We start from the raw sequence: 27,603 nt of genomic DNA, 5'->3' as shown, positions 1-27,603 counted from the left end.
ATCTTGGAAAATAGCTGCTGCCTGTTTCAGAACCATATCTAAGGCCAGGGGATTAGATTTTTTAATGACTAACTGAACTTTCGACAGCCACTCTCCCCCCCAAATCTCTGTACCTCCTTTTTAACAATTTACAAGACCAAACACTACTGGTCATTGTTTTGAACCATTATTGGCATTACACCAAATGGAACCATCTTCTCCCCATGTATGTTTTCAGTAATACCTCCGATTTAAGTTTGTTTTCTTTAAAATGTTGCTCATATTCACACTGAGACATAACATATATAGTAGATACCATGTACAATTTAATTTCCACTATTTGACCATGTTAGTTTTTTACACTGAAAAGTTTTACACTGGCCAGTTCATTTACACTATCAGTATCAGACTTGTTTCCCTCTACAGTTTTCCCTCTGTAATATCTTCCTTATTTTCAATGCACAGCAGCCTCTATGTCCTTTTTTTGTTGCACTTTCTACAGAGTTCATTCTTGAATGTGTATTCCCATGGGGTGTGTGTGAGCCTCTGCTAGAGCGATAGAACATATCAGCCTGCATTGTGGTTGCCTGGTTCACCTTTGTTACTTCAACCACCAGTCTTTACTTTGGTTTGTAAATCAATGACATCTCTACCTGATGTTTTCTAGACACCGCATCTTACAATGCAAGTTCAGATGTAACATCTGTTTCTGTTAAAAGCCTCATCTGTCTGTTTCAGTAGCAATTCCACATACCAATCTGTTAGGGCACCATTTAACCTGTTCCCAAATTGACAGTGTTCAGACAGTCTCTTTGGTTCTGCCACATTAGCAGCAATGGACTCTCCTTCGCTTTGGTTCCATTTATGATATATGAATTTTTCAGCAATCATCAGTTGTTTAGGCGACAAATGGTCTTATGTAATTTGCACATTTGCATATGAAAAAGACTTATTTTCCGGTTCTCATGGGTAGTTAAACTTCATAGTAACTCATAGGCCTTTACCTCAATGGCACTTACTAGAAACAAAAGTCAATCAACTCCTCAATGTCAATGTCATAGGCAAAATACTGTCCCAGCCTCTCAATAGATAACATCTAATCTTCATTGGCACCATCAAAAGCATCAATGTTCCCCATATAACCGGCCATGATCTGACCAAACACTCTCTTGCCTTGGCACTGCTGTGTCTGGGTCCAGGCTGTACTTTTTATTCTCCTCTTCTTTCTCTTACTACACTTTTTAGATATATATCAGGAGTGTACCTTGAGATCTTGAATCCACAGCATCAGTTGTAGTGAAATTATGAAGGCAAACATAATTATACACAGAGGTTGGAGTGCAACAAACTGCTGCGGATTGATAAAAACACTGCACAGAAAAAAGTAAAACTAGTTTTTAACAAATGTGCAGATTCAACAGCTTTGGAACTAGCTAACGGATATAATGATTCAACACAATAATATGGCAACTAGCAGACTCACCATGTAATACCTAAGAACAGGGGCCATCGGCCTACCGGGAAAACTCCAGATTAGATCTATGGCCAATGGCTCCTGCATCAGACTCCTGTCTTTCTCTTCTCTCCCACCTCCCAATTTAGGTGGGATAGTCCTCATTTGTTGTCTCTGTGTCTCCTTCTCAATAGGGACATCTGGCCTGGACACTGCCTGAGGGGCATGGCCTCACCCTGTTATGCATGGCCAAGTCCGTTCTAGTGCACACCTTCTCCCAATTCTCCAACTTCCAAACACTGGGCAACTCTAGTTTAACACCGTAATTTTGAGTTTAGAGTTGAGCTCTCACTCCCAACTCTAAGTTTGCTCTTACTGCAGAGCAAAATGGTTATGCCAAGGTGAAAAACGGCACCTTCTTGCTGGATTTGCTCCCAACTCTAAATCCCTTTCACTTAAAGTATCAGAAGGAATAACTCCCAACTGGTCTGTGTGTATGTCTAGGGAGTTTAGACTGTAAGGTCCAGTGGGGCAGGGACTGATGTGAGTGAGTTATCCTTACAGTGCTGCGGAATTAGTGGTGCTACATAAATAGCTGCTGCTGATGATGATGATAATCTTGCTCCACAAACACGTAATTTAGCAGGATTCTAGGCCACCAATGAAAAACGAGGCAAAGTGTGGTGTCATCAAGGATGATTTTACACCACACATCGCCTATTTTGCTCTTCATAAATATCTTTGCGACCTAATCAGAACTGTATAGAACACATTTATGTCTGAAACCCAATCAGAATAAGAAAATAATAAATCTTCGGGATAAATGTTTAATTCTACAACTGTGCACACATTCCAAATGTTCAATAGAGCATTGTGGGTACTGTCCCCTTGTGGTTTATATGCTGGGAAGTGCACTTAGCTGTATATTATGGCTGACTCTTGACACCAAATGATTTTAGTGAAAAGCCGGCCTGGTGGAAGTGGCAGGAATTTACAATTCTACATCTGTGAGTGATTAGAAAGATGGAAAAAAAGGCTTATTTTTTTAATGCATTGCAGACACTAAATATACTATGATTAAAGCAAATAATTCCATTTCCCCTGTTAAATGACATACATGCTGTATGGTTTGTGTATATTTTACTCTTACTATAAAAGTATGAAGTGTTTTGTAGGCTTGATTGACACCACTTGCTACTACTGCCTTTTTATTATTCCGCAAACCAAGTTATTTCTTTAATCTTATGGTGGGGAATGAACATAGTGCTATTTTGTGAGGTGCGATCTGTTACTAATTATGTGTTAGCATGAAGACTAATAGGTACAAGGAATGTCCTGCAATAAATTAATAGAGATGTTTTCTTTTACTCGACAGTGAATTTAATGGTTCATAAAAATATTTGGCTCATGAAGAGAATCCACATTGAGGGTATTGTCCTATATTAAGTACAACTGAAAATATAGTATTGCCTGCCCAGGGGTAACTCAGCCCCAACTGTTACACAGTCTGCGGATCATTCACATGAGTGGAATACTCACTGGATAAACACAGTAGTTCACAGTGGTGTTGCATTATTTTCTCATTCCTGTTTCACTGATGTCCTTGTGGATATTGTACATAGCAAAAGACCCATTGGCAGCAGTATGTACTGGGCATATACAAGTATTTTGCTTATGCAGACAAGCCCTAAAGAAAATGGCAGCCATGTGCTTCTGTATGAGCACCTACTACTGGAATCGAAGGTTTACACACAGACTAGAGAACAGAAGTTATATCTTTGTCCTGGCCCCAGGGGAGAGCTATCAACTTTTAGCCTGGGGGGCAAACACAAACAAGAGGCCCAAGCTCAACCATCCCACGTTAACTGAAAAATTGACGTGACACAAATTATGCAGGCGTGGCGTATCCTCTGCCTGTCTCACGGCTACCTTCAGGCTGGACAGTTACTGGATATGATGTCATATCCAGTAGATGGCTGCTAGTACACTAAATAGTGGATGGCTGGAACTATCCACTAATCGTCTGAATGCAGGAAAATCTACAACTGGGCATGATGAATTACCAGCACTGTATATATATATATATATATATAAATACTAGAACTTCTTCCCACAGCTCACCAATTTGTGATCAATTGTTTGTCTCCAATGCAGAAGCCATAGTGGGTGAGCTACTTGCATAGGTCTAAGTGCATTTTGGTCTCTAGAAAAATGTCTGCCATCTATTTTAATTCAGTTAGTAACAGTGACCGACTGTAAGATAGAAGTTAATTCGCCTGAAAGTGATGTTCTGAGGAATGGTCTGTTTAGGAACTTCTCATCAGAGTGAAGAAAACGTTTAGTTCTCCTGTTTATTTCTTACACATGTCATGCTTAGCATTCATCTCATGACACAGGAAGGTAAATATTTTTCTGTTCTGTTCTGTGTGTGTGTAGGTGCCTGTGTGTGTGTGGCCATTATCATGTGAGATATGAGGGAGTTACGAGGCACAGTGTGGATAGCTTCCCATCACTATATGTTTGTATTTTACTAAATAGTATTAATAAGAATCTAAAATTAGGGTTAAAAATCATTTAAACCTATTAAATTACCTAAAGCTTCGGGGGACATTCAGTTACATTTTCCATACTGCCAGTTCCAAATTTCTACTTCGACCACTGCATATACAGTATATATATAGATATAATTCACTCATACAAAGTACATATGTCTGAACCAAATAATTATTTAGGAAGCACAGAATACTACGCATCATTAAAGGGCTAAAATAAATAAATAAATAAATCTTTTGCTGAATGGTATATAATAATTATAGGTAAATAGAGTTATTTAGTTATTTAAATAGAGTTACTTTCAGGCTAACTGGTTATTGCAATCTGAGAAGCACCAGGCTCAGAGTATTTCTGAACAAATTGAGAACATGGTGCTTGGAGTAGAGTTGCCAATTGAGCTTCCCTTAACTGGTAAACAAATTGTTGATATAGTGAAACATTGAAACATACAAATTGCTGGACAATCACTGTGTAATGGTAATGTTTACTATACCTGATTCACATGGCCCCTCGTGGACAACTGTAAGATTTCGCTTTGGTTGTGCATTGGACACCTCCTGGAATTTGCACAGCTGGGAATAGGTCTTTCCATCAGATCCACACACAGCTGTGCTAATTAAGCAGACACATTGAGGTTCCGGCACCTCTCCATGTCTTAGGTCACCCATGTCCAATTGACATTCCAGGTTATCTCCACATTTCCCATAGAAGTGGTTGGTGTTGTCCAAATCACATATTTGCCCTTCCAAATTGGCACATTCCAAGCAGCAATCACAGGTGTCCCGCACGACCCCAGCAAGGCATCCACGTGGTGGTGGGCATTCTTCTGGCTTACAGTCCATACAGCTCTCTCCTTCCTCTAACAATCTCTGCCAGCCACGTTGTAGGTAGTCAGGAGCACTCGGTAATGCCAAACCCGGTATTAGTTGGAGAGAACTGAGATATAGCAAGAGGAACAGTTCCGGACAGATACTTGTGGCACATTGAAACATCTTCACGAGCTGTCCTGGACTGCACAGCCAAACTCCATCACTTGCGGGATCATTGCTTGAATTTCTGCATTTCTGCAATTAAGTAATTAATACTTCTGGCAAACTGAATCTGAAAAGAAAAGAAATGTTTCTTTGATTCCCTGTTACAAGAACAGTCTTTATATTGCATTTCATATAAATTCAGCTCTGCTGATGCCGTGTTTCCCAGAAAATAAGAGACATCAATTGCCTAGGAAATTTCTTTGGTCATACAGTAGTCAGAGATAGCTACTGCAGGAGAGAAAATTCCCAACACCACATGAAGCATGCAGTAAAATGTTATATATCTGCTGTTTATTTATTTTAACCACTTATTGTATGGTGAGCTATCCTCCAGAGCTAAAGGGGGTTCTTTGAGCGTAAATTCTTAACATTGCTGACTTAAAATTCAAGTTGAAATCTCCAACTTTTATTTTTATTTTCAAGTGAAACACGGTGAAGTTATGAAGAACTAAACAGAGATTAACCTCACAATCAGTAAAGTATTATAGGACAGGGCAAAGGAGATGTTCTGCAAGTGTCACACATGTGCTGTAACCCATAGTAACCAATAAGTGTAGGGATTCTTCCAGTGCAGTTTAGAAAATGACACTAAACATTTATGGCCTGATTCATTAAGGAAAGTAAGGCAAAAAAAAGGAGTATATTTTCTCTGGGACAACCCATGTTACAATGCAGGGGGTGCAAAATAGTTTATTATTTTTCACATAAGTTAAATACTGGCTGCTTTTTCATGTAGCCCATAAATACTTGATAGTTTTATATCTACCCTAAAATTTAAAGTTGATCTAGGACATGCCATACCCCAACTATAAATCTGCAATTATATTTTAAATGTGCCTCCCCCTCCAATGCAACATGGTTTTGCCAAGGTGCAAAGTTACTTCTTTTTTTGTGCTTTCCTTTTCTTAATGAATAAGTCCCTTAAAACACATTTCTGCTGATTACATCATGTTACTAATCAAGAAGCTATGAGTTCATATGCTTATACAACTAATCAGTTAAACCTGCATCCCTGGTTGAATTCAACTTATATTAGTACCACACAAATGACAATTTAGGTTAATCCATAGAGACTATAAGGCCGTGCTTTATATACTATTCTCCACAACATACCCAGCAATCATTTTGCCTCACGTGCTATGGGAAATATTTCACTTTGAAGAAACACTAAAATAGTGCGTACACGGGGTCACAGTGATTTATGGCATTCTTCATGTAGTATAACTTGAACCTTTGCCTAATTATATCATAAGCACTGCGGCTTGTTGAGTGATTGCAGAGCTCTCAATCAATAATTTAGTGTTGACATTCATTGCTTCTTTCATAGAGAACATCTTTTGAGTCTGGAACACTAGCAAATGTGTAAATGTGTATACTGTATATGTGCACCACTGAGACTTGAGTACTTAGTCTAACCAAAACCGGACACAACAGACAGACAGATGCCCGTTCTATATTTAGAGTGTGGCTGATGCCACTGTTAGCTATACCTTAGCTATATGTCTAAGAGATGTGCCAAGAATATTCTGATACTTCTTACTGACAATGCCGAGACTCAGATCTGAATTCCTCTAAGTTGCTTTAACTGACATTTGTTCCCCATTAACCATTGTAAGAATCCAAGTGCAGGAATACAGTTACCAAGTGACATTTGTCTTTTTCAATTATTTATTGCCCGTGGCATTGGAGGTGACACTAAAGATAAATCTCTTTTCATTGAGTCTCTGTTGTATATAAGAGACAATCCACAGAACAGCGGGAATCTGCCTTTATTTACATAAAGGGGGGTCACATCTATAAATCAGTATGAGCTCCCCCTAAACAGAACATAAGGTGATGAAGGCCAGAGCTAGAAATAAATGGCTGTGAACAAAAAGAAGCACGTTCAGCTTTATATGGCAATTAAGATTAAAACCTATAAACTTCTACAGGGAGGAATAGCGCTTAGTGAGCAGGCATTCAAAGGAGGTGGTCAGGAAACTCTACTCAATTAAATAGATTTAATTAGGTATCCAATAGGAGTGAAGTATTGACTGGTTGTCTCATTTGTAGGAATTACTAGGAAATAAAGTTTTAAATCCTTTTTCCCAATAGCCAATAGTGGTAAACCCCAACACCAACAGTTGTCTATTGTCCAATCCTGGATATCTGAGAGGGTGTAAAGATCTGGGTCTTTATAAAACTAAGACTTGGGTGGAGTGTCATTGGTTTTCTGGTCGAGAACCTGAGTGAAAGATGATTCTACAAAAGTAAGCTGCAGATATATGATACTGTTTTTCTATGGAAATAGCGTATTTCAGTATATTTAAGCATGGGCCCAGAAACATTCTATCTGGCACTTCCATAGACTTAATCATCGTTAAAGAGCAACACTGGGGAATCATTGATTATTCGGAGCACCAAATCAATTTCTCCAATTAAAAATCTAAACCTGCTGTCTTTCATGTCACTTAATTTGTCTTAGTACAATATGACACCTAAATAAAGTCACTGCCTGACGAATGCCACTTAAGCATCCCAAGGTCGATGACTGTGCAGGCCCTCATCATTCAACTGAAACTTTTTAGCATTCTGTAACCAGACAGGAAAACTTCAGAGAGGTAAAATTTGCAACCTATGCCACGATAAGGGTAAGCCTGATTCCGAAATCCCCATGAAATCTGGAGGCCCATGGCAAATACAAATGTCCTACCTTGAATTCATGAAATCACCTAATTGAATGCATGTAAAACATTGATGCACTGATTGTATGTATGGCTTGCAAAATCATATTCAAGATCAGATGCAGAACATGACTGAAGAACGTCACAGAAAATTAGACATACTTAAAAGGACTGTAAGGGCAAATCAGGTAGTGTTGACAGACAATAAGGGTGTTGTGTTATATATTATCCCCTTAGTGTTACTGTAACATGTTTAAAATGGAAGAGAGGTTTATGGCTACGCCTTTGCTGCCTTTCTAGACTATGATCAAAAATCTATTTTCTGAAACCTATTCAATAAACTTGTTATACTTTCATGTTATTATGTAGGGAGAACACAGACTTGGAAGCAGCGCAGAATGAAAGCCTTCATATAACCTCTAACAGTTGTGTCACTTTAGGACATGACCTCGGTGACCTTTAACGGATTCCGACAGCTCAGTTTTTACTTTCAGAACTCTGTTTTATATATACAATCTTCTACACTGTTAAATTATCTTATGTTACTATCTCAACAGCCTAAAAGCTGAGAGAAAAGGAATGTCTATAAACGTTGTGGGGGTTGCGAGCTAGAAATACAGATCATTCCTAGAAACAAGTTAGCTTGACTTTGTATAACTATCCATATATTGTTTTTTGGAAATGTAGACATACTTCTGCATTGAATCTATAAAACATCAGCACTGAGAAGCTTAATGTGCATTTTTGTAGAAGATTTGAATGGCGGCGCTTGCAATATACCCCCCCCCCAATATAGGCACATACTATTGCTTGTATCAACATGAACTAATTGCAGGAAGAAGTGTAATGCACCAATCAGCAATTCCCACTGCAATCACCATATCCTGCTTGCTGCTAGTCATTTACCCTGTTAGTCACCACTCATCACTGCTGCCTCTAGAATTGTGGTCATGGTTCTAGCCTCTCCTGTGATATGTATTAAATAATAAACTATGATTTACTATGTCCACCTTGCTTGTCCATATTTTATGTGTGCCCTGTTTTTTCCACTGTCTGGGCACTGTGACGCCTAACAAATCAACAAAAATAGTGACAACATTTAATACAATGGAATATTAGTTCTGTAGTGCAGCCTAGGCATATCTTGTAGTTTTACCAATCAGTCCCTGGGCCTGTATCCCTTTCCTTTGGATCAGACTATATTTAATTTATTGGCTGTTTGAATGCTATCTGTCATCAAGGGTATTAAAATGTATTAACCTAAGTATCTATTTTATTTTTTATTTGATTTAAACAGGTAACAGAAATAATGTTGTTTTTGGGTAAGGGAGAAGGGGGTTGTTGAGACTCTTTTGTAGAAGAAGCCTGGCAAATAATTCTGTTAGCACCATAGTTAATTGAACCCTGCTGTCACTGTTGCCAGGAGCCCAATTTGCCTTGTTTTATCAGAAATATAGAATCTCAGTTAGTTAGGACTAACTAATAAATGGTAATTCCACCCAAAACTGAATTTACAGAAATGACTAAATCGAAGATAAGTTAGTGTTATTACTGTACAAAATTGTGTATACAGTAATCCTTTAAGTTAAAACAAATAACTGTAAAGAAACTGGAACCATTTTTCATATTCTCCTCCCAAATAGCACTAATATAGTACTTTTTTTATTGAAAGTACAAGAAAAACGTATTTGAAAGACTTATATGCCAACATTTCAAATGTCCAAAAAGGAACAAATATGGGTAGTTATAGTGCATAATTGTTGTTTTCTTACAATTCTAACTCATGTAAGCAGCCCAGAACACATTAGGGTACAGATGATTACATAATACAGTGTACTATTCAAACTGACAAACACCAAAAACACTTAAAGACCTAATATGTAGACCTAATAAAGACCTAAGATGTATTTATACATCTTGGAGCCAAATAGCAACTGGAAGTAAATGGGGCAGCCTGTTCCAGTTGGAACAGCCTGTGCTTTAGTTAGTTAAGACTATTATGAATATGGAATTTGGTCCAAAAGAGGAACAGTTGGGCAGCATGCTAACATTTCTATTAACACCGTGTTACAAGAAAATTCTAGGTATGGAACCATATGTATTCCATATATAAAACAGATCACTCCTGCATAGAATGCAGATGTAGTTTGCATTACAACCCTTCTAAGGAAAAATTAAAACAAACCCTACCATAAATTTGATAGAGTTTGATACAACTACAGCACAAATATATGCGTCTACATGATCTTTTCAATTATTCATTTCCCCATAGAAACATTATGAACGAAAAAGTATGGCAAATGATTGTGAACATTCAATAGGTTGGCAGTCCATCTGACATTACAATTTTTTTTTATGTAAGACATACCTGCCATCTTTTCCAATATCATGACAACATTAATCACATCCCTGGTCCAACCAGTGTCCAGATCCGGCAAACCACCTGCGTTCAGACAGCTATGCCCCCTTTTGGTTGATGAATTCTGGGACTGCTGTCATGTATGGGAATGGAGGTGATAAATAAGTAGCTCAATTGTCTTACTGACTGCCCCTGACTTCTTCAGGAGTTCATGCGCATTGCAAACATATGTGAACAAGGGCTATCCCTCCTACCTAGTGCTGTACAGGAAGCTGCGCTGACCCTAATACAAGCTCTTCTGGAAAATTAGAGCAGAGCATATGCAACAGGAGCAGTGTGTTTCTTCTAGTCAACAGTGAAAGCTCAGGAAAAAATATGATTATTGCAAACAAACACAAGTAGATCAGACCTATGATCCTGCCAAGCTAAGCCTCCTGCACGGCTCTGCATGGTCCCAGGCAAGTAGTTAAGTGCACCCCCAAGATGTCATTAAAAACAAAGCCTTTGGAACTGCACATAACGTATGCAACAGTGTGCACATTAAGGAATGACATCTAGTTAACCTGCACACATGGGTTTTTGCAATCTAATTTTATTGCACTACGGTAGGCACAACAGAAAATTTGCATATGAAATGCATGTCTTCATAAAATCTTCCTTCTTAGTGAGCAAAGTCAAGAACAATGGTGCAAAGTGCGGCACAGCTGTTCACCGGAAACAACTCACAAAAGAGTCACAAAAACTTTTTAATGCTCAGTTGCGCTGCACAGAGAAAGCTGGAACTGTATTCACAAACTAAGTGAAGATTTGCTGTCTGGCACCAGTATCCATTGGCATCCTATAGGCCCAATTTCCAGTTAATGATGCCAACAGTGTGCTGAATTTGGCAAGGAATAATGGGGGAACTGGAGTGTAAGACTGTTCAAGGTGGCCTCTCTTCCCAGTCTTTACATTTCTGCCTATACAACCAGTAACTACTTTGCATATTGCACGCCTTTCATTGCGTAAAATAGAAAGGAAACAATAAAATACCCAGTGATGGAAAGAACAACACTTTGAAGTTCATTTGATTAAAATTAGGACATTTTTTTTCCATCCAGCTTGAAAAAACGCTATTTCAAGGACCAAAATAAAACGTCTACATGAGTTATGTAAAGTACTAAACTTTCAAGAAGTGACATGATTGGCAGTCTGCTCGGGAAACCCTGCACATCTGGTTTTAATTGAAAGCTGCAGGTATAGGAACATAGAGGAACATGTCCAACTGCTTGGAAGGCAAATGCACTCGTGTTACATTCCCCTTATCTACAAAAGTTTTAAAGTACTACTAAAATAGCATCAAATAATAGATAACCTCTAACATGAAACATATATGGTTCTAGGGTAAGCCTTGGTTTGTTAGGATTATATGAGATCTCAATATATAGCACAGCTGTCAATCTACAGAGAGGTTTCTCTATAAGATTTCACCATGGTATGGAGAGTTAGTTTAAAGCAGAAAATTATTTTACTTTCTTGTATACTGCAGAGTGCAGGGAACATGACTGATACTGTGATTATATTCTCATTCTCCTACCAAACCTTTCACCCGTCATTTATAAACATATCCATATTCACAGTTCTGCTGATCACCGTTTCACACATTAATGGCACTGCGAAATTATGCTGCAGTACTGGAAGATATTATCTTATCTTACACTTATAACTTGTGTCACTATGGAATGATGACCATGAAAGACATCAACAACAGAAATGTATGTAATACTACAACACAAAAAAATAGTATAAACTACAAAGAACAAACAAGAATAAATATACGAAGATGTCACAGCTGCGATGTAATTCATCAAAGACATAACTTCGTTCTTACAATGTCCCTTTTTTCTGTAATATAAAGTATTGGATATGATAGTCTTAAACAGGTCTCTAGAACTAGTTATCTGCGTAACAGAATCAAGACATGCTGAAAATCTTTGTATATCAAGGTTATTAAGGATTAATTGGAAACAAAAACAATATAAAGTTTTAATATTGTTGTTTATGTTTCAGATAGGAAAAAATATCACTGCAGAGCAATCATATGTATCTTATAGAGACATATGATACTTTATGTACATAAAGGGTTTCATTATTATATTAATTTACCAGCTCTGTTTCTAAATCTGGAACATTCAATATGTTTCACAGCAAAGAAGATGGGAGACAAATGGATTACAGAGATGCAATTTCATTTATAAGTGATACTTGCTATATTGGAAGGAGCACAGACGCAGCCCAGTGATAAATATTATATGTAACACAAAAGGCAGCTTGGCAGTGGGTGCCCTTACCTGCTGCACAGTCTCTCCCAGGATGGTACAGCTGGCAGTCCTATGTCAGAGTTTGTCTGGCAGTAGAATTGAATTGTTATTTGGAAGGTGTCTGCAGTGAAGCAGACAGTCGCTTTCTCTACCACTGATGTGCTGAAGGGTTACAACCTCTGCAGTGTGAGACTTCGTTTCCAATACCCTTTATACTGTCCCCTGTTTGAATGAGAAGTAGTGATGTCAAGCTGAAATGTGATTCCTCCCAGACCCATCCCCCTATCCACAAACCACTGTTCAGATCTCTCTCTCTGCTCTTTTCTGCTATTACTACAAAGGAATACGGGAGAAATGTTGGATCTCTATGCTCCTACGTGTCTAGAACACACTGCATTGTTACAGGTCTTTGGTGGAATTGTCATTGTCACTGGTAGCAGTCACATCCATAGGTCATCACATCATTGTTTTTCCCAGACTCTTGACTGCAAAGTTAGAGGGAATTTGGCAGAGTTATTACATAGTAATGGTATAGTGAAAGCTTACTATTTCATTACTTGACTTTATTTAATCTTGTGGTAGTAGAGTGCGAACGTAGCTTTTATTTTATTAATTAAAATGAGAATGTCTCCAAGAAGTGAACTATGGGGATGACTTAGAGTTGAACGCAAACTTTGGCCATTTGTATATGTGCAAATATGCCTCTGTATATTTACATATCCAGTCAGTATTTTGAGTTAAAACAACAGTGCTCATCATCTTCCTTCCTTCTTTAGTCTTCCTCGTGGTTGACATCACACTCTCCCTTGTTCCCCAAGCCCACTGCTTTGGTTTCATCCTCAACTCTCTGACTGCCTTGTCTGAATGTGCTCTTTTCTCACTCAGGACATCCAAATCCTTATTCATTCTCTCATTATCTCCCAAATTGACTACTGCAACCTCCTACTATTTGGCCTTCTCCTCACCCCTATTTCCCTTCTTTAATCTGTCCTAGATTGCTCTTCATCTCTCAGCACTCCACATCTGCTGCACCACTCTGCAAATCTCTACACAGGCTCCCTATTTCCTAAAGAATTGGCCTTCAAAGCCCTCACCAACTCTTCTCCTTCATAGATCTTTGTCCTCATTTCAAGATACACTCCCTCTTGCCCTCTTCGATCTGCATTTGACCTGCGCCTCTCCTCCTTTCTGGTAACCACCTCACACTCCTGCCTACAAGACTTCTCCCATGTTGCTCCCGTTCTTATGAAACTCCATATCCTGACTGACCAGACTCTCAACCAACCTTCAATCCTTCAAGAGCTCTCTCAAAACTCACATCTTCACTATTGTCAGGCGTCGTATCCGCACTGACACTTGGTGAAGGAGACGGGCGCCTGCACCTTCCCGACAGGCGATCCCTTGTTCCCTTACACGCTATGCATGCACATGCTCAGTTCACTTGCGTCCTGTTGCTAGGCAACGGGACGCTATCCCCGCACACCTGTAGGCGGTCAGCGTATCTGACCCCGGAATCTCCATAACCCAATCAAGGTGCACCTTAATATATATATAGAATCCTCTGACACCATTAGGGTGCCAGAGTATTGATTCACTCCCTACTCCAGCATCTCCTGGAACTTCTGATCCAGTGTTCTTCGCTTCTGTCTTGTCTTGCTTTCTACTACTCTCCTGTGTTATGAATTGGTACCTTGTTGCTCGGCTGGTTTGATTATTTGGCTTGACTTGACTACTCCTCCCTGTGTGCTGCTCTGCTCGTTTGGCTTTGACCTGGACCGTCTGACTATGACTGTCTACTACTGTTGCTACACTGGTGACTGTCTTGGAGAACTTCAACCTGCATAACCTCTGCAGCTAAGCCCAAACTCCCTTGCGGAGGTCTCTGGTGAATACCGGGGGTATGTTAGACTCCGCGTCTCCCTGTTCATTTGCTCTAATACCAGTAAGTGGCCATCTCTGCAATTCCGGGACAACTATAGCTTGTGCTACCCCCATGTTCTACCAGCTCCAGACCGATATCCAGTCCTACTAGCTCCTGTTATCTCAGCATTGCCCTCTCCCTCTATACTGTACGCTCTCACAAACAGGTTCCTCTTTACCCTTTGTCTTTGTCAACCTCTTATGCACTTGTACTGTTTTATGTGGGTTTTGACTTTGTATGATTTGTAACTCTTACTGTCCAGCACTGTTTTGTGGTGTATTACAAATAAAGAATGATGACATACCTCTCAACTGTCCCGATATAGGGGGGACAATCCTGATGTCCCGTGTTACAGGACATTTTGACAATTCAGTGATGGGTAATGCCTCTTCATTTCCATGCATTCCAGGCCCTTTCTCGTGCATGTGATGCCGCAAAGCAGCATTGGACTTTGTCCCGCATCGTCTATCATAAATGTTGGAAAGTAGATATACCATATAAATTCTGCATATTGTGTTAGAATGATTTTTAAATTTCATTTATAATTGGATTTTTGGAGACATTCTTTATTTTAATTAATAGACTAAAAGCAAAGTTTTATTACCATTGTCTTTGAAAATACCTGGTTTCATACCACAATTATTCATTTATTGTCGTGTCCCTCATTAATATACTAAACTGTAAAATCCAGATTGGTCTCTGGTCAACAACAATGACCCTATGCATAAAAGTATAAGACTGTTGCAAGAAGCAATAAAACATTTGTCAACAATAATTCAAAGAAATGGGCAACATGAAAAACAAACTTTCACATTCTAATGGCCAAAGTCTCGTCACTGACAGTAAGTCCATAACCCCACTATTATCAGCTATGAAAATAACCGGTATTGTTGGGAGCTGTGTTTCCAATCTGTAGGGACTCCTGTTGAGAGGTCAAACAGATATTGTAAATATGACAGGCGTCATGTTTTATGGAGGATTCTCACTAGACAGAGCAGGAACCTGTACAAAGTAATGTAAAATGTAATCATAATATTGTCAGTCATATGTGGAAAAGTGAACTCATTGTTAGATGATACGTAAGTATTGATTGAGATATTTTAAAAAGTTATATAATGAAAAAGTATTTGATAATGAAATAGAAAATCGGCAGTAATAATTTGGAGGTGTATACTTTGTTTCAAAAAGATGCGAATTTCATGAGTTTATTTTGTTGTTGTTTCGTTTATTAACCTTTGTATTGTGAACATGTCATTTCTCTGATGAAGGTTGGTCAAGTCTTCTGAACTATATTGATGTGAGGATACCACCCTTAGCTGGGATGGAAGTTACCCTCTGTGGGATTCAACTCACTCGGGTAGACCAAGATATATCCAAAATAAGACTTTATTACGACAGCACAACACCACAAGACGTTCACAAGTTACAGGGTAAATGGTAGCACGTATCCTCCAGCAGCCTCCTGCAGTCAGCACTCCAAAGTCATAATCTCTGTCCCTTTCAGGGTCTTATCCTCCCGCAATATTACCACTACCGTTTAGCAAAACAGTTATGGTGTCTCCTAGCCTGGGTTACTAGCTCACACCAACCCTGTCCTGGTAGGGTTCCCTCCAGCGGCACCACAGTTCCTGGCCCAGAGTCCTTTTCACTGATGTCTTCTACACCAGGATCCTCCAAACTCGCATCCCCCCTGGCATTCTCCTCGCCCTATATTATTTTCTCTGTACCCAGGAAATAGGGTCAAATGTCTCCAACCTCCCCTTTACAGAAGGGGCCTCCCAGTCAACAATTTAGCTGCTAGACATACTGTCCCTGTTACCTTGATTAGACAATAGAATGGCTTGACTCAATTAGCTGTTTTGGCTGGATACACTACACATGGGGTTACAATAGTACATCAAGGAATGACACTGCACGCTTACATGGAACAATAAGACTTTTGACACATGATATCAGCAGGGTTACACAATATAAGTCTGTGATACCTTTTGATACAATTACATTTATATTGACACATATTGATACATTTCCCCATGCTATTTCAACCAATATATTACTGTGGAGGCACATTGCATATGAGTAGAAGTTCTAACCTCATTACCTCTCAGGTTATCTGTTGACCTAGCTAATTAACATGGGCTGCCAGCTAGTTAACTCAGACATTGTTCTGATAACAAACCTCATCTCAGCTGCACCCCATACAATACACATTTGAGACAAATGGTAATTACATTAGCTACCACAAGCAAAATGACTGCTGTTGTTCTGATATTTTCACACAGTATGGCAATATTGTTTCTATTTATACTACATACAATATCACAGGTAATAGTATGGGCAAAATGTGTCTAATAACATGAAATAATAATACACATAATACACCAATGCTCTGGTGTATATACTTAGACTGGGCCAAGGATTAAAAAGTACAATAAACCGTGAGAAACGGGTGATGATTACATAGTTCTCAGTCCAGTAGTACCCCGTTTCCTCACAATTGACTGTGAGAGAGTTCCTATGGACCAGGCCAAAATCTTCTGCCCTATGCAGCCAACCATTATTTGTCTGTCAGGTTACCACTGTCTAACCGAACTTCTGCAGTAACTAGGGGCAGGTTGGCTTGCGGGGGCTGGTTGGGCATCATACCCCCCGGCCGTTCCCATAGTGGGCTACCTTGGGATGGGTCACTGGGCCACCTGCTTTTTTTCCTTTAAAACGTTCCTACTAGGCTGCTGAGCCGAGTCTTGCTCCCAGAGCTAATATCTGCCAGCCCTCCCCTGGCAGTAACCCTGGGATGAGAGCGGGCAAAGGAAATAGGGCTAAACAAGACATTTAGACATGCCACATCCATACCAGTCCAATGATGAAACTGTTGGGTGATCAGTACCATGCAAAAAGTCAGTACAGGTGGGAAACAGCAATGGTCGAAAATAAGCAAAAGAGCAGCAAAGTATACCCAGAATGATATAGCTTAATTACAGTGTGCAAAATCACAAAAATATCCAGCAACATGGACAATATTCATGTTCAGACTGGAGGAGAGGTCTATTGTAACTACACAAGTCTCTAGCACACAAGTTCATCAACAAGTGCCAATGATTGCCTGTACAGATAAAGTTCTTTGCAGTTTTGTAGATCATTCGGTGGTTAAACACTAACGCTAAACTGCAGCAAGTAAAAAAAATCCCCTACCCCCCCGTATATTTCCCTCTTTCTCTCTCATTCTGCAAGTTGCACCAAGGAAACTAACCACCGCTACTTTGATTCTGAAAATGTTGATTCAAGTTTAAGCATTTGAACCCGCGAAATTAACATTTGATTGAATTCCAAGCTTTATATTTGGTTGGCAAGTTACATATTCAGCAAACTGAATGTTAGGATTTACTCATCAACATACAGAACTGCAATTGTTATATGAACTTCCTGTAGTGTCCAGTCATGCTGTTTCCCTTTGGAATTGAGCAAGGGGGTCTAGTGTCATAAAATAAAGATCCTCCTTAGGGGGTAGCAGATATGTAGTCTTATTAGCATTACTGCATATGATGCAAAAACAGTTGCCAAGTCAGGAAAAATAACAAGGTTATTAATAAAACAAGCTTATAATTTACCCCATCATTTGTTTAATGCATTTGCTTTGCATTCCTGGAGGCTTACAGGCACCAAGCTGACTTTGGGATACAAATGATCATGAAACACAACTAATTGTGCACAGAACTAAACAATAAAATATTAATGGGGAATGTTTTTCTAAATAATACAGCCAAACAAACATGGAAGTTTATGGAGGATTTTCTATATACAAAGAGAGGGAAAACAAGGTATGAATAAAAGATAATTAGTAAATAGTGGCATTGGCATAAGGCTCCCATGTGCCCAAAGTTTCCCATTGTGGTCCCAGTTTTTGCTGTTCGAATTCCTCTTAGCATTGGATAGTTTAGTGGAGTTTTGTAACAATTTGACTCAGAGGTGGAACCAGGAAGCTGTGGGCCCCAGTGCTGGGAATCGGGGAAGAGGGAATCGCGGCCCACAGCTAGTACCCCGTGCAGTGGGCCCCATTATCTCCATGGCAACGGTGGACTGCACCTGCTCCACCAATGGTAGTTCTGCCACTGATTTGACTGTATTTGGAAGATTTGGGAGATTAAATAGACATAGTTGGTTTAAAGGACTAAGATAATTTCATGGTGCGTGGTTGTCCAGGTATTCTATACATTGATGAATCCCTAGATCATTGCTAAGTAATCATATGTTTATTTCTTGCTTTCAAGACACTAATGTTCCAAAGGCAGTCCATTGTAATATATAACTGATGACAGCTGCCTCTCCCAGTAGCTGCTATTGTGAATGTGTTTACGCCATACTTGCCTATTCTACTGGAATGTTCGTGGCTCCTACTCTCCTAAATATCAGGTAGTTCTCCTGGACTCCTGGGAGAGCAGGTCTTTACTATGGATCTCACCCAATTCACTAGGATGCCTCAATGACGAAATTTTGCGGGAATTGCCTCAATTTGCTCCTACCGCCCATGGCATGAACCAATCATAGCATTCCAATGCAGGGGTGGGGTCAAAATGACCAATATTGGTACACCACAAACCCCTGCACTTGCCACTTGACCTCTGGCATCTCAAAGTGGCCAGTATGATATATGCCAGTTTTTACCTGGAGTTCTGGAACTTATATAATTTTTATATGCAAGTCCAATACAGAATAGTCCAATTTACCATTGACACATAACATTAACTTAATTCAGGTGGGAGTCGTCGTTCTTCATTCATGCCACAACACTCTTGGGCTATCACACACGTATATTGCTCAAAGGGGTATTACAGGTGTGGTTTTTTTATTAGCTATTTTCACTAAATAAATAAATACATAAATAAAACTATGGTATACTGTATATTGATAGAACCATACACATTTTTCCCCAGAAAAAAACAAATGCATCACCTTTCAAACATTGCCTACATTTAAAAGCTATGCATTTATGGCCCTGTTTAGACATTTTAGAAACTGGCCACTATATATTAATTCACCCTGGGAGGTATTTATGATGTCACTTATTAAACAAACATTCAGTAACACAGTGGAGTTTCTAAGCAAAACAGGAAAAATAAACTGAAGCATTTCATAAATAAATAAATCCTGTTCACGTATATTTGTTTATACAAAAGAGTGTATTTCTTAGAAAAAATTTAAAATATTATCAGTATTAAATCTTCTGCTTTTACATGTAACTGGTAGATAGTGGCCAGCATTAAACAATTTTCTATACAATAAGTGTTGAAGAGAAGTAGAAGTCTTTTAGACCCATATTATTTGGCTCTCTTACAGATTCGGAGCAAACATATACAATGCTACACTAAACATATATTATTCCAATAAAAATAAACAGTCTTAGTAGCAATAATCCATCGGATTGCTTTTGCAGATGTGATGCCAGGTCATTTTGCACAGATGGTGGCATTGCCGTGAATTTATTATAAGCCACCTTCTGTACACTTAGATAACATCATTGTTTGAATAGCTTCTTCTGGATACACCAGTGAGGACTCTCAGTGTAATAATACCTCCTAACTGTTCCAATTTTAGCGGGACATCCCAATTCGCAGGACACAAATGCAGGGCCATCTTAACAACATTATGGGCCCCCGGGCAAAGCAGTGCATATATCTACATATATATATATATATATATATATATATATATATATATATATAGATGTATAGAGATACAGATACAGATATAGATATATAGAGATAGATAGATGTACTTGCTCAGTGACCCTTGAAGGTTTTTTTACAGGTTTTTTCTTTTGCAGGATTATTTATTCTAATTAAGAGCCCTGCCTATGGGCCCTCATTGCCGTGGGGCCCCCAGGCACCTGCACATCGTGCCCAATGGAAAAGATAGCCCTGCACAAATGGGGCAGGGGCTTAACAGGAATGCAGGTGGTGTTTTGCCTAAATATGCCCATCTGTGGGCAGAGATTGATTGGAACAGGGCGAGATTTATTTTCTCCAGCTTACTGGATTCTAAATGTTGGGTGGTATGGTATAATGACTAACCACTTAATAAAACAGACATAACTGGGGCCAAATTTTAAGATGCCGGTGGAAGATGACCACACATCTGATATGCAGTAACATTCTTACTGCATTTACCAACATATCCGATTATGACCCAGTTGACCTGTGTCCACACTCGCTGCAAAATTGGGCCAATTGCGAGTTATTGGCTGCACTATTGCAGTATGTGAGGCCAGAATTAAGCTAGGTACACACTACACGGTTTTCGTCCAATAATCGGCTAAATCAGCCGACATACGACCGCTCGTTCAAAAGTCGGGTCAGTGTGTGTAGTGACATGATGGTCGAAAGTCTGCCCAAATGGACAATTATCGCCTCATTTGGTTGGTCGTACCGTTTAATATTTTCGTTCCAATCTCGTTTCCATTGTGTAGTGTGTATAAACTTCCGACCGATCCACAACAGTGAGTACGAAATTACAAGGCTAGTGTGTATGCAGTCCATGGACCGAGCGATCTAACCATCGATCGCATGTAAAATCGATCAGCATAAAAAGTTGGTGGAAAATTCTGTAGTGTGTACCCAGCTTTACTGATCAGTATCTGGGGAATGGGGGAAAGTACAAACTCAATCCATAAATAACAAGTTGGATGTATAAACATTGCATATAGCGGATACTTTTCTTCATCAGTTTGACAGGAGCCTGACATTAATCTTCCCTTCTTGTGTTTACATATAAATGACTCAAACCTAAAAAACATATTTTTTTTCGTTTTACTATCTTTACACCATGTCTCAGGCCTAAAAAACAATTCTGCTTGTGACGCTGAGTAGATGAGTACTAATTCATCCAGGTAAGTTGGAGATGTATTCTGAAAATGTACTTGTAAATAGCCAAAGTTGTTAGCTTAATAAAAAAGGCAACACAATTGGAAACAAGTGAAAACCTCTTGCCACTACAATGTGTGTGTGTGTGTGTGTGTGTGTGTGTGTGTGTGTGTGTGTGTGTGTGTGTGTGTATATATATATATATATATATATATGTATATATGTGTGTCTTGGTTTGTGTACTGTACTTCCATGTCACAGCAGTGTGGCACCTTTACATGTTTACATGAAATGTTTTATATATATATATATATATGCTAGCTAGTGCTTCCATGTGCTTTGGAGGGGGCTGTGTCAGTGCCAGGTGCTTATAATTATGTCAATGGTTTAACTTATATTGGGAACAGGAGGCAGATAACAACTTTTGGCCTTTTCCTCGAGGAGTAGGTGGCCTCCGGTACAGCATATGTTTATAATAATGTGATTGTACGGAGAATAAAAAACTAGAAACCTACAATGAACCAGCAGCCATGTCTTCCTTCAGGGTAATTATGGCTTTACTTAGCTAATCTGGGTACACAATACAGGTTTTTCATCCATTTATCATGCCGATCACATGATAAATGACTGTTTGGTAAGATATCCCATTAGTGTGCACGCTTCCACGATCATGTTTTATCGTAGCAAAGCACATTGTATCGTTAATTGGATTTGATAAGCTTCCTAAAAATCATGATCAATAATGGAACGATGTCAGGAAAATGTGGAAGTGTGTACGGACTTACGACCAGCAGTGTAGGCAGATCTCTGTGGAGTGTGCAGAGTCACAATCCTTTCAGCAGATGGTTATAACAGATGAAGCACGGATCTGAAGGTAAGTTGTGTAGGTGTGTGCACATAAATCTGCATGGTGATCAGGACTTTCAGTCGTTGGGAAAATCGCTACAGAAATCGCATCTGCAGTAATTTTCTGTAGTGTGTCCTCAGCTTTACTAAGGGCAAATCTTCTGTGTGTCTATTGCATGGACATCAACAGTCCTTATTTCTGAGGGACAGTCCAAGGTTTTCCAAAAACCCTATTTTTCAGTATAGACCAACTGCACAATAAAAATCCTCCTTTCCTGCTTAAGATGCAATTCTTACCATGTATTCTAACTTACTGGGCCTTAAAAGTTATCATGTTAAGGTAAGAATGACATCATAAGAACTGTAGTTTTCCAAGGCCCTTGAGACATTATTGTATTTGACATACTTAGATGCAATGACTCAGGAACAATAGACAGCACAAGAGTAAACCCAGGGGCGGCTCTATAGCAGGAGATGCGAGGACTATGGGTCTTGGTGGTGAGGAGGTCAACACATGCTGAAAACAGCAGAGCAGGGGCCAACAGATAGGATGGAGAATCATTGGTTGCACCCCTAAAGCTGGGTACACACTACAGGTTTTTTGTCCAATAATCGCCTCAACCAGCCGACATACGACCGCTTGTTCGAAAGTCGGGTCAATGTGTGTAGTGACACGATGGTTAAAAGTCTGCCCAGATGGATGATTGTCGCCTCATTTGGTTGGTCGTACCATTCAATATTTTTGTTCCAATCCCCTTTCCGTTGTGTAGTGTGTATAAATTTCCAACCGATCCACGACAATCCTCTGATACTTCCTCGACCTGGGGGGCGTGTGTATGTAAATTTGTGATGCCTGTACCAGCCCCACGTGGTGCGCTATCCGCACATCACTGACTTGTGTTTTGTATACATGTGTATTGCACCTGTCTGACTGCAGACCATTACACTTGTGTAAAGCACGTGTGTTATTACCCATTGCATCTATTTTGGGAACCTATTCATATTTACCCTTTAAAAACGTATTCCTTCATAAACTATTAAACTTATAAAGTCATATTAACCTTTATTTACTAATATTTGTAAAATACACAGAATTAACCCCACAGTGTTAATGCAACAGTTTTATTGCAGGTACAAATTTTTTTATTGTAGAATATGACAAGTGAAAAATATAGTATTACACTTTAATACTGCTGTATTTCAGATCTGCCAGTGTCCTCCCTGTTTCTAAAAATCTTAGCGTTGCCACCAGTCTTTGCTCTTTCAGTATGGATCTCTTTAAATGGGTGTTCTCCCTCTGGATGAGAGGGGTTACTAGTTGGAGCAGTTCCTGAAAAGTGGCATCATTCATAGGAAGGAAATTCTTAGGGGCATATTCAATTAGCTTTTGGATTCGCGGTAACGCGCGTTGCCGCGAAAAGTGCGCGTTCTTGCGGGTATTACGGTACCGCATTAACGCGGATTTTCGTTCGCAACCCTATGGGCTGCGAACGAAAATCCACGTTATTGCGGTACCGTGTATTGCGTTTCGCGGCTGTTCCGGCGCGTTACCGCGAATCCAAAAGCTAATTGAATATGCCCCTTAAAGTCATCTGGGTTGTTGTCCCGTATCTCCTGTAGCAGGGGCATATGAGACAATTTGTCTCTCCTCTTTAACCAATCTTTGCTCCAACAAGATCTATTCTTTCTCCTTATTTCTCTTTGGCTCTGTACCTGCAGTCTTCTTTCCACAGCAAGCAGGAAAACTGCAGTTGCTTTTTCTTCTTATACTCTTACCATTGTAGGTTAAAAAATAGGAATGAATGAAGAGACAGTGTGGTCTTCTCTTTTTATGCGGTTTTGGGTGTTAACTATAGTGAAAGCTCTGCCCCTTTATACTAATGTCTGTGGTATATCGTTACATGCCCTGCAAATGTTGCTTCAGTGTATACGAAATTAAAATTATTGCTTACGACAACATGGCTGTAAAAAGTCGCTAACGGGACGGCCGCTCTTCCCTTTATCGTCTAAAACAAGGCTAGTGTGTATGCAGTCCATGGACCGAGCGATCGGACCATCGATCGGATGTAAAATCGATCAGCATAAAAAGTTGGTTGAAAAGTCTGTAGTGTGTACCCAGCTTTAATAACCTTACTCTGTAGACTGATGATTTGGGATTACACCCCTAACTAAACTATTGTCTGTAGTAAGGGCCGTAAGATACTGTAGTTACTAAAGTTCAATAACATCCAGGGCCGGATTAACCATAGGGCTAACTGGGCTACAGCCCAGGGACCTCGGGCATCCAGGGGGCCCTTGAAAGTGCTCAGCAGCAGTATTGATCGGTCGGGGGTGGGGGCGCCCCCGGCGCGATCAGTGCTACTGAGCACTTTCACTGCAGTCCTTCTCCGGCGCGCTGTAGTCTTCTTACTGAGGAGATCTCGTGAGTCTCACTCTTACGAGATCTCCTCAGTAAAGAGCGTACAGCGCGCCGGAGAAGGAGGTAAGTGCCGGGGATGGGGGGGGTGCGGGCAGCTTGGGTCAGGGGGTGGGGGCCCTCCCGGGGGAATGGAGGCCCCCTTAGCCCAGAGGCCTCCATTCCCTTAATCCGGCCCTGATAACATCTAGTTTAATAAGAACACAGGCATCTATTAAGCAGCCTTCCAGGGCTTGATGTGTTCCTAGATTGTCAATAATTGTAAATATTCTATTGTATGACATTATATACAATATATATATTTCTGTAGAAATATATTTACAACATACGTGCTTCACATCCTGTCAGATAAAATAATGACTATAAATTATTGTTCACTTTTACTGAAATATCATTATGCTCCTCTGTTAAGCTTCACATATAATACAGTGACACTTCTCAATCTGTTTCTAATTTATATCTACGTCACACATACAGAACAAGCCATGCAACACGGTGGAACTTTTCTTATTGAATTCCCACTGTGGTTTTGCAACACTGCTCAGGTATGTATAATCCTGTACTGATTATCAAGTCCTGTTAGTGCTGTAACCTCTGTGCTAGTGTTAGTGCTGTAAGCTCTGCGCTAGTGTTAGTGCTGTAACCTCTGTGCTAGTGTTAGTGCTGCAAGCACTGTACTAGTAGTTAGTGCTGTAAGCTCTGCGCTAGTGTTAGTGCTGTAACCTCTGTGCTAGTGTTAGTGCTGTAACCTCTGTGCTAGTGTTAGTGCTGTAACCTCTGTGCTAGTGTTAGTGTTATAACCCCTGTGCAATTGTTAGTGCTGTAACCTCTGTGCTAGTGTTAGTGCTGCAAGCACTGTACTAGTAGTTAGTGCTGTAAGCTCTGCGCTAGTGTTAGTGCTGTAACCTCTGTGCTAGTGTTAGTGCTGTAACCTCTGTGCTAGTGTTAGTGCTGCAAGCACTGTACTAGTAGTTAGTGCTGTAAGCTCTGTGCTAGTGTTAGTGCTTCAAGCACTGTACTAGTAGTTAGTGCTGTAAGCACTGTGCTACTCAGGGGCGGGCTGGGCCGGGGGGCTCAGTCTTACCGGTGTTAGGGCCGGGGGGTAGGCCGGGCGGCCGCCCCCCCGGATGCAATATTGTCTATTTTCACCGGCATCACAATATAAGTGATATGGCCGCCTCAGCGCACAGGCGTCATCAATGACGTGGCCGTCTGTGCGCCCCCCGGGCTGACATCTGCCAGCCTGCGCCTGGTGCTAGTGTTAGTGCTGTTACCCATGTGCTAGTGTTAGCATTATAAGCTCTGTGCTAGTGTTAGTGGTGCAACCTCTGTGCTAGTGTTAGTGCTGTAACCTCTCTGCTAGTGTTAGTGCTGTAACGTCTGTGCTAGTGTTAGTGCTGTAAGCTCTGTGCTAGTGTTAGTACTGTAAGCTCTGTGCTAGTGTTAGTGCTGTAACCTCTGTGCTAGTGTTAGTGCTGTAAGCTCTGTGCTAGTGTTAGTGCTGTAAGCTCTGTGCTAGTGTTAGTACTGTAAGCTCTGTGCTAGTGTTAGTGCTGTAACCTCTGTGCTAGTGCTAGTGCTGTAAGCTCTGAGCTAGTGTTAGCACTGTAAGCTCTGTGCTAGTGTTAGTGCCTTAAGCTGTGTAATAGTGTTATTGCTGTAAACTTTGAGGTATAAGCACTTCCAGTGTTACATCAAAGAGCTTGCAGCACACATGACTAAGGGGCTTATGTGATAAATGCATGATATTGCAGCAATACAAAACCTGTTATAGATGCAATTTATCATTGTCATAGATGTGATCCCAGAGGGGGCAGGCAAAGGGCAAGTGTGGAGGCTTGCTGACACAGTTTGTATCGCCACAGGTCGCAGGCACACACTTGGGTGGCTTCTTGTTGTCCAGAAACTGCCCCTTTACAATGGTTTCACTCCAAGGGGTCTACTTACTAATGGCCACATTTTCCATCCCCCTCCCCGTTACGTATCATCCCTTATTGCAATGATAAGGGGTGATATTTCACAACAATTTACTAAAAAATCATGCCGGGACAATGCATCTGATTGGAGGCTGTCCTGGCGACTAATAACTCTGGGTTCTGAGTAGAGATGCTCGGGCTCGGTTTTCTGAAAACTGAGCCCACCCGAACATTGCAGATCCGAGTACCGAGCCATGCCGGCTCAGTACTTTTGCGTGCCCTCGGAACTGAAAACGAGGCAAAACGTCATTGTTGCATTGTTGGATCTTGCGAGTTTTGGATTCTATAAGTACCGCCCACCACGGAGATCCGGTGCCATTTCATACAGAAATGGCTCATACAGAAACAGGAGGGGTGGCAATGTTTTTGACACTCTCCAGTCACATTGCTCTGTGCCATTGCTCATACAGAAACAGGAGGGATGTCAGTGTTCTTGTCACTCTCCAGTCTCCAGTCCCATTACTAATCCCTCTACCTCATGTGCTAATGCCTATGTTCAAGTGCATAGTGGTTGTAAGTCAGAGAAACAAAAATGTAAATAAAAAGTTTGTACCTTTTTAAAGAGAAAAACATTCCTCTAATAAAGGTGAAAGTTTACTGTATAAAAACGTAAAATTGCCAAAATGCCATTCTACCCAAAATATTTCCAAGCATTCCAGCACCAGCCAGCTCCCTTCTCTCAGCTTGATCTCAGCACCTGCAATCTACACTGTCATCATATTCACTCTCATCAGTGTGTACATCATCCTCAAACAATACTAATTCATACCCGCTGGAATCCACCATCACAGAAGTCTGTGTACTTTGATGTAATTGCCGGTAATGGTGGCCTTCCTCATGAAATTTGTGGTGTCTTGGGAAAGCTAAGTTTTTTTCTAGCAGCAATTTCCAGAGAAACTGAAGGAGGAGACATCATTGTGTCATGTACCACTTGAGCTGTCAGCTTGCTGACCAGGAGCTTATTACATCTCTTGAGATCTGGGTCAGTTGGAAAGAAAGAGAAGACATAGCTCTTAAATCTAGGATCAAGCACAGCTGCCAAAATGTAATGATCCGATTTCAAGATGTTGATAACTCTTGGATCCTGGCAAAGTGAATAAAGTACTTAATCTACAAGTCCAACATAATTAGCGGAATTGCTTTGTTTAATTTCCTCCTTCACTTTTTCTTGCTGCTTTTCAAAAAGTCTAATTAGGGGAATCACAAGACTCAAGCTAACAGTGTCTGCACTCTCTTCACAGGTGAC

At 40.2% G+C, this 27,603-nt stretch overlaps 1 protein-coding gene across 1 annotated transcript in view; it reads right to left on the bottom strand.

Annotated features, from left to right (window-relative positions):
- KAZALD1 (Kazal type serine peptidase inhibitor domain 1) overlaps positions 1-12,528 on the bottom strand; it is a 34,326-nt gene extending 21,798 nt beyond the window's left edge. The window contains exons 1-2 of the mRNA XM_075215165.1: positions 12,372-12,528; positions 4,479-5,086 (exon numbers count right to left, since the gene is read on the bottom strand). Of these exons, the coding sequence (XP_075071266.1) occupies positions 4,479-4,977 (499 nt within the window). The 5' untranslated portion in view covers positions 4,978-5,086; positions 12,372-12,528. The remainder of the gene's footprint in view (positions 1-4,478; positions 5,087-12,371) is intronic.
- Positions 12,529-27,603: the final 15,075 nt, after the last annotated feature.

This window comes from Mixophyes fleayi, chromosome 6, assembly GCF_038048845.1.
Source record: "Mixophyes fleayi isolate aMixFle1 chromosome 6, aMixFle1.hap1, whole genome shotgun sequence".
NCBI lineage: Eukaryota > Metazoa > Chordata > Amphibia > Anura > Limnodynastidae > Mixophyes > Mixophyes fleayi.
The sequence above is the reverse complement of the archived record's forward strand: the minus strand, read 5'-3'. Positions and strand labels throughout refer to the sequence as shown.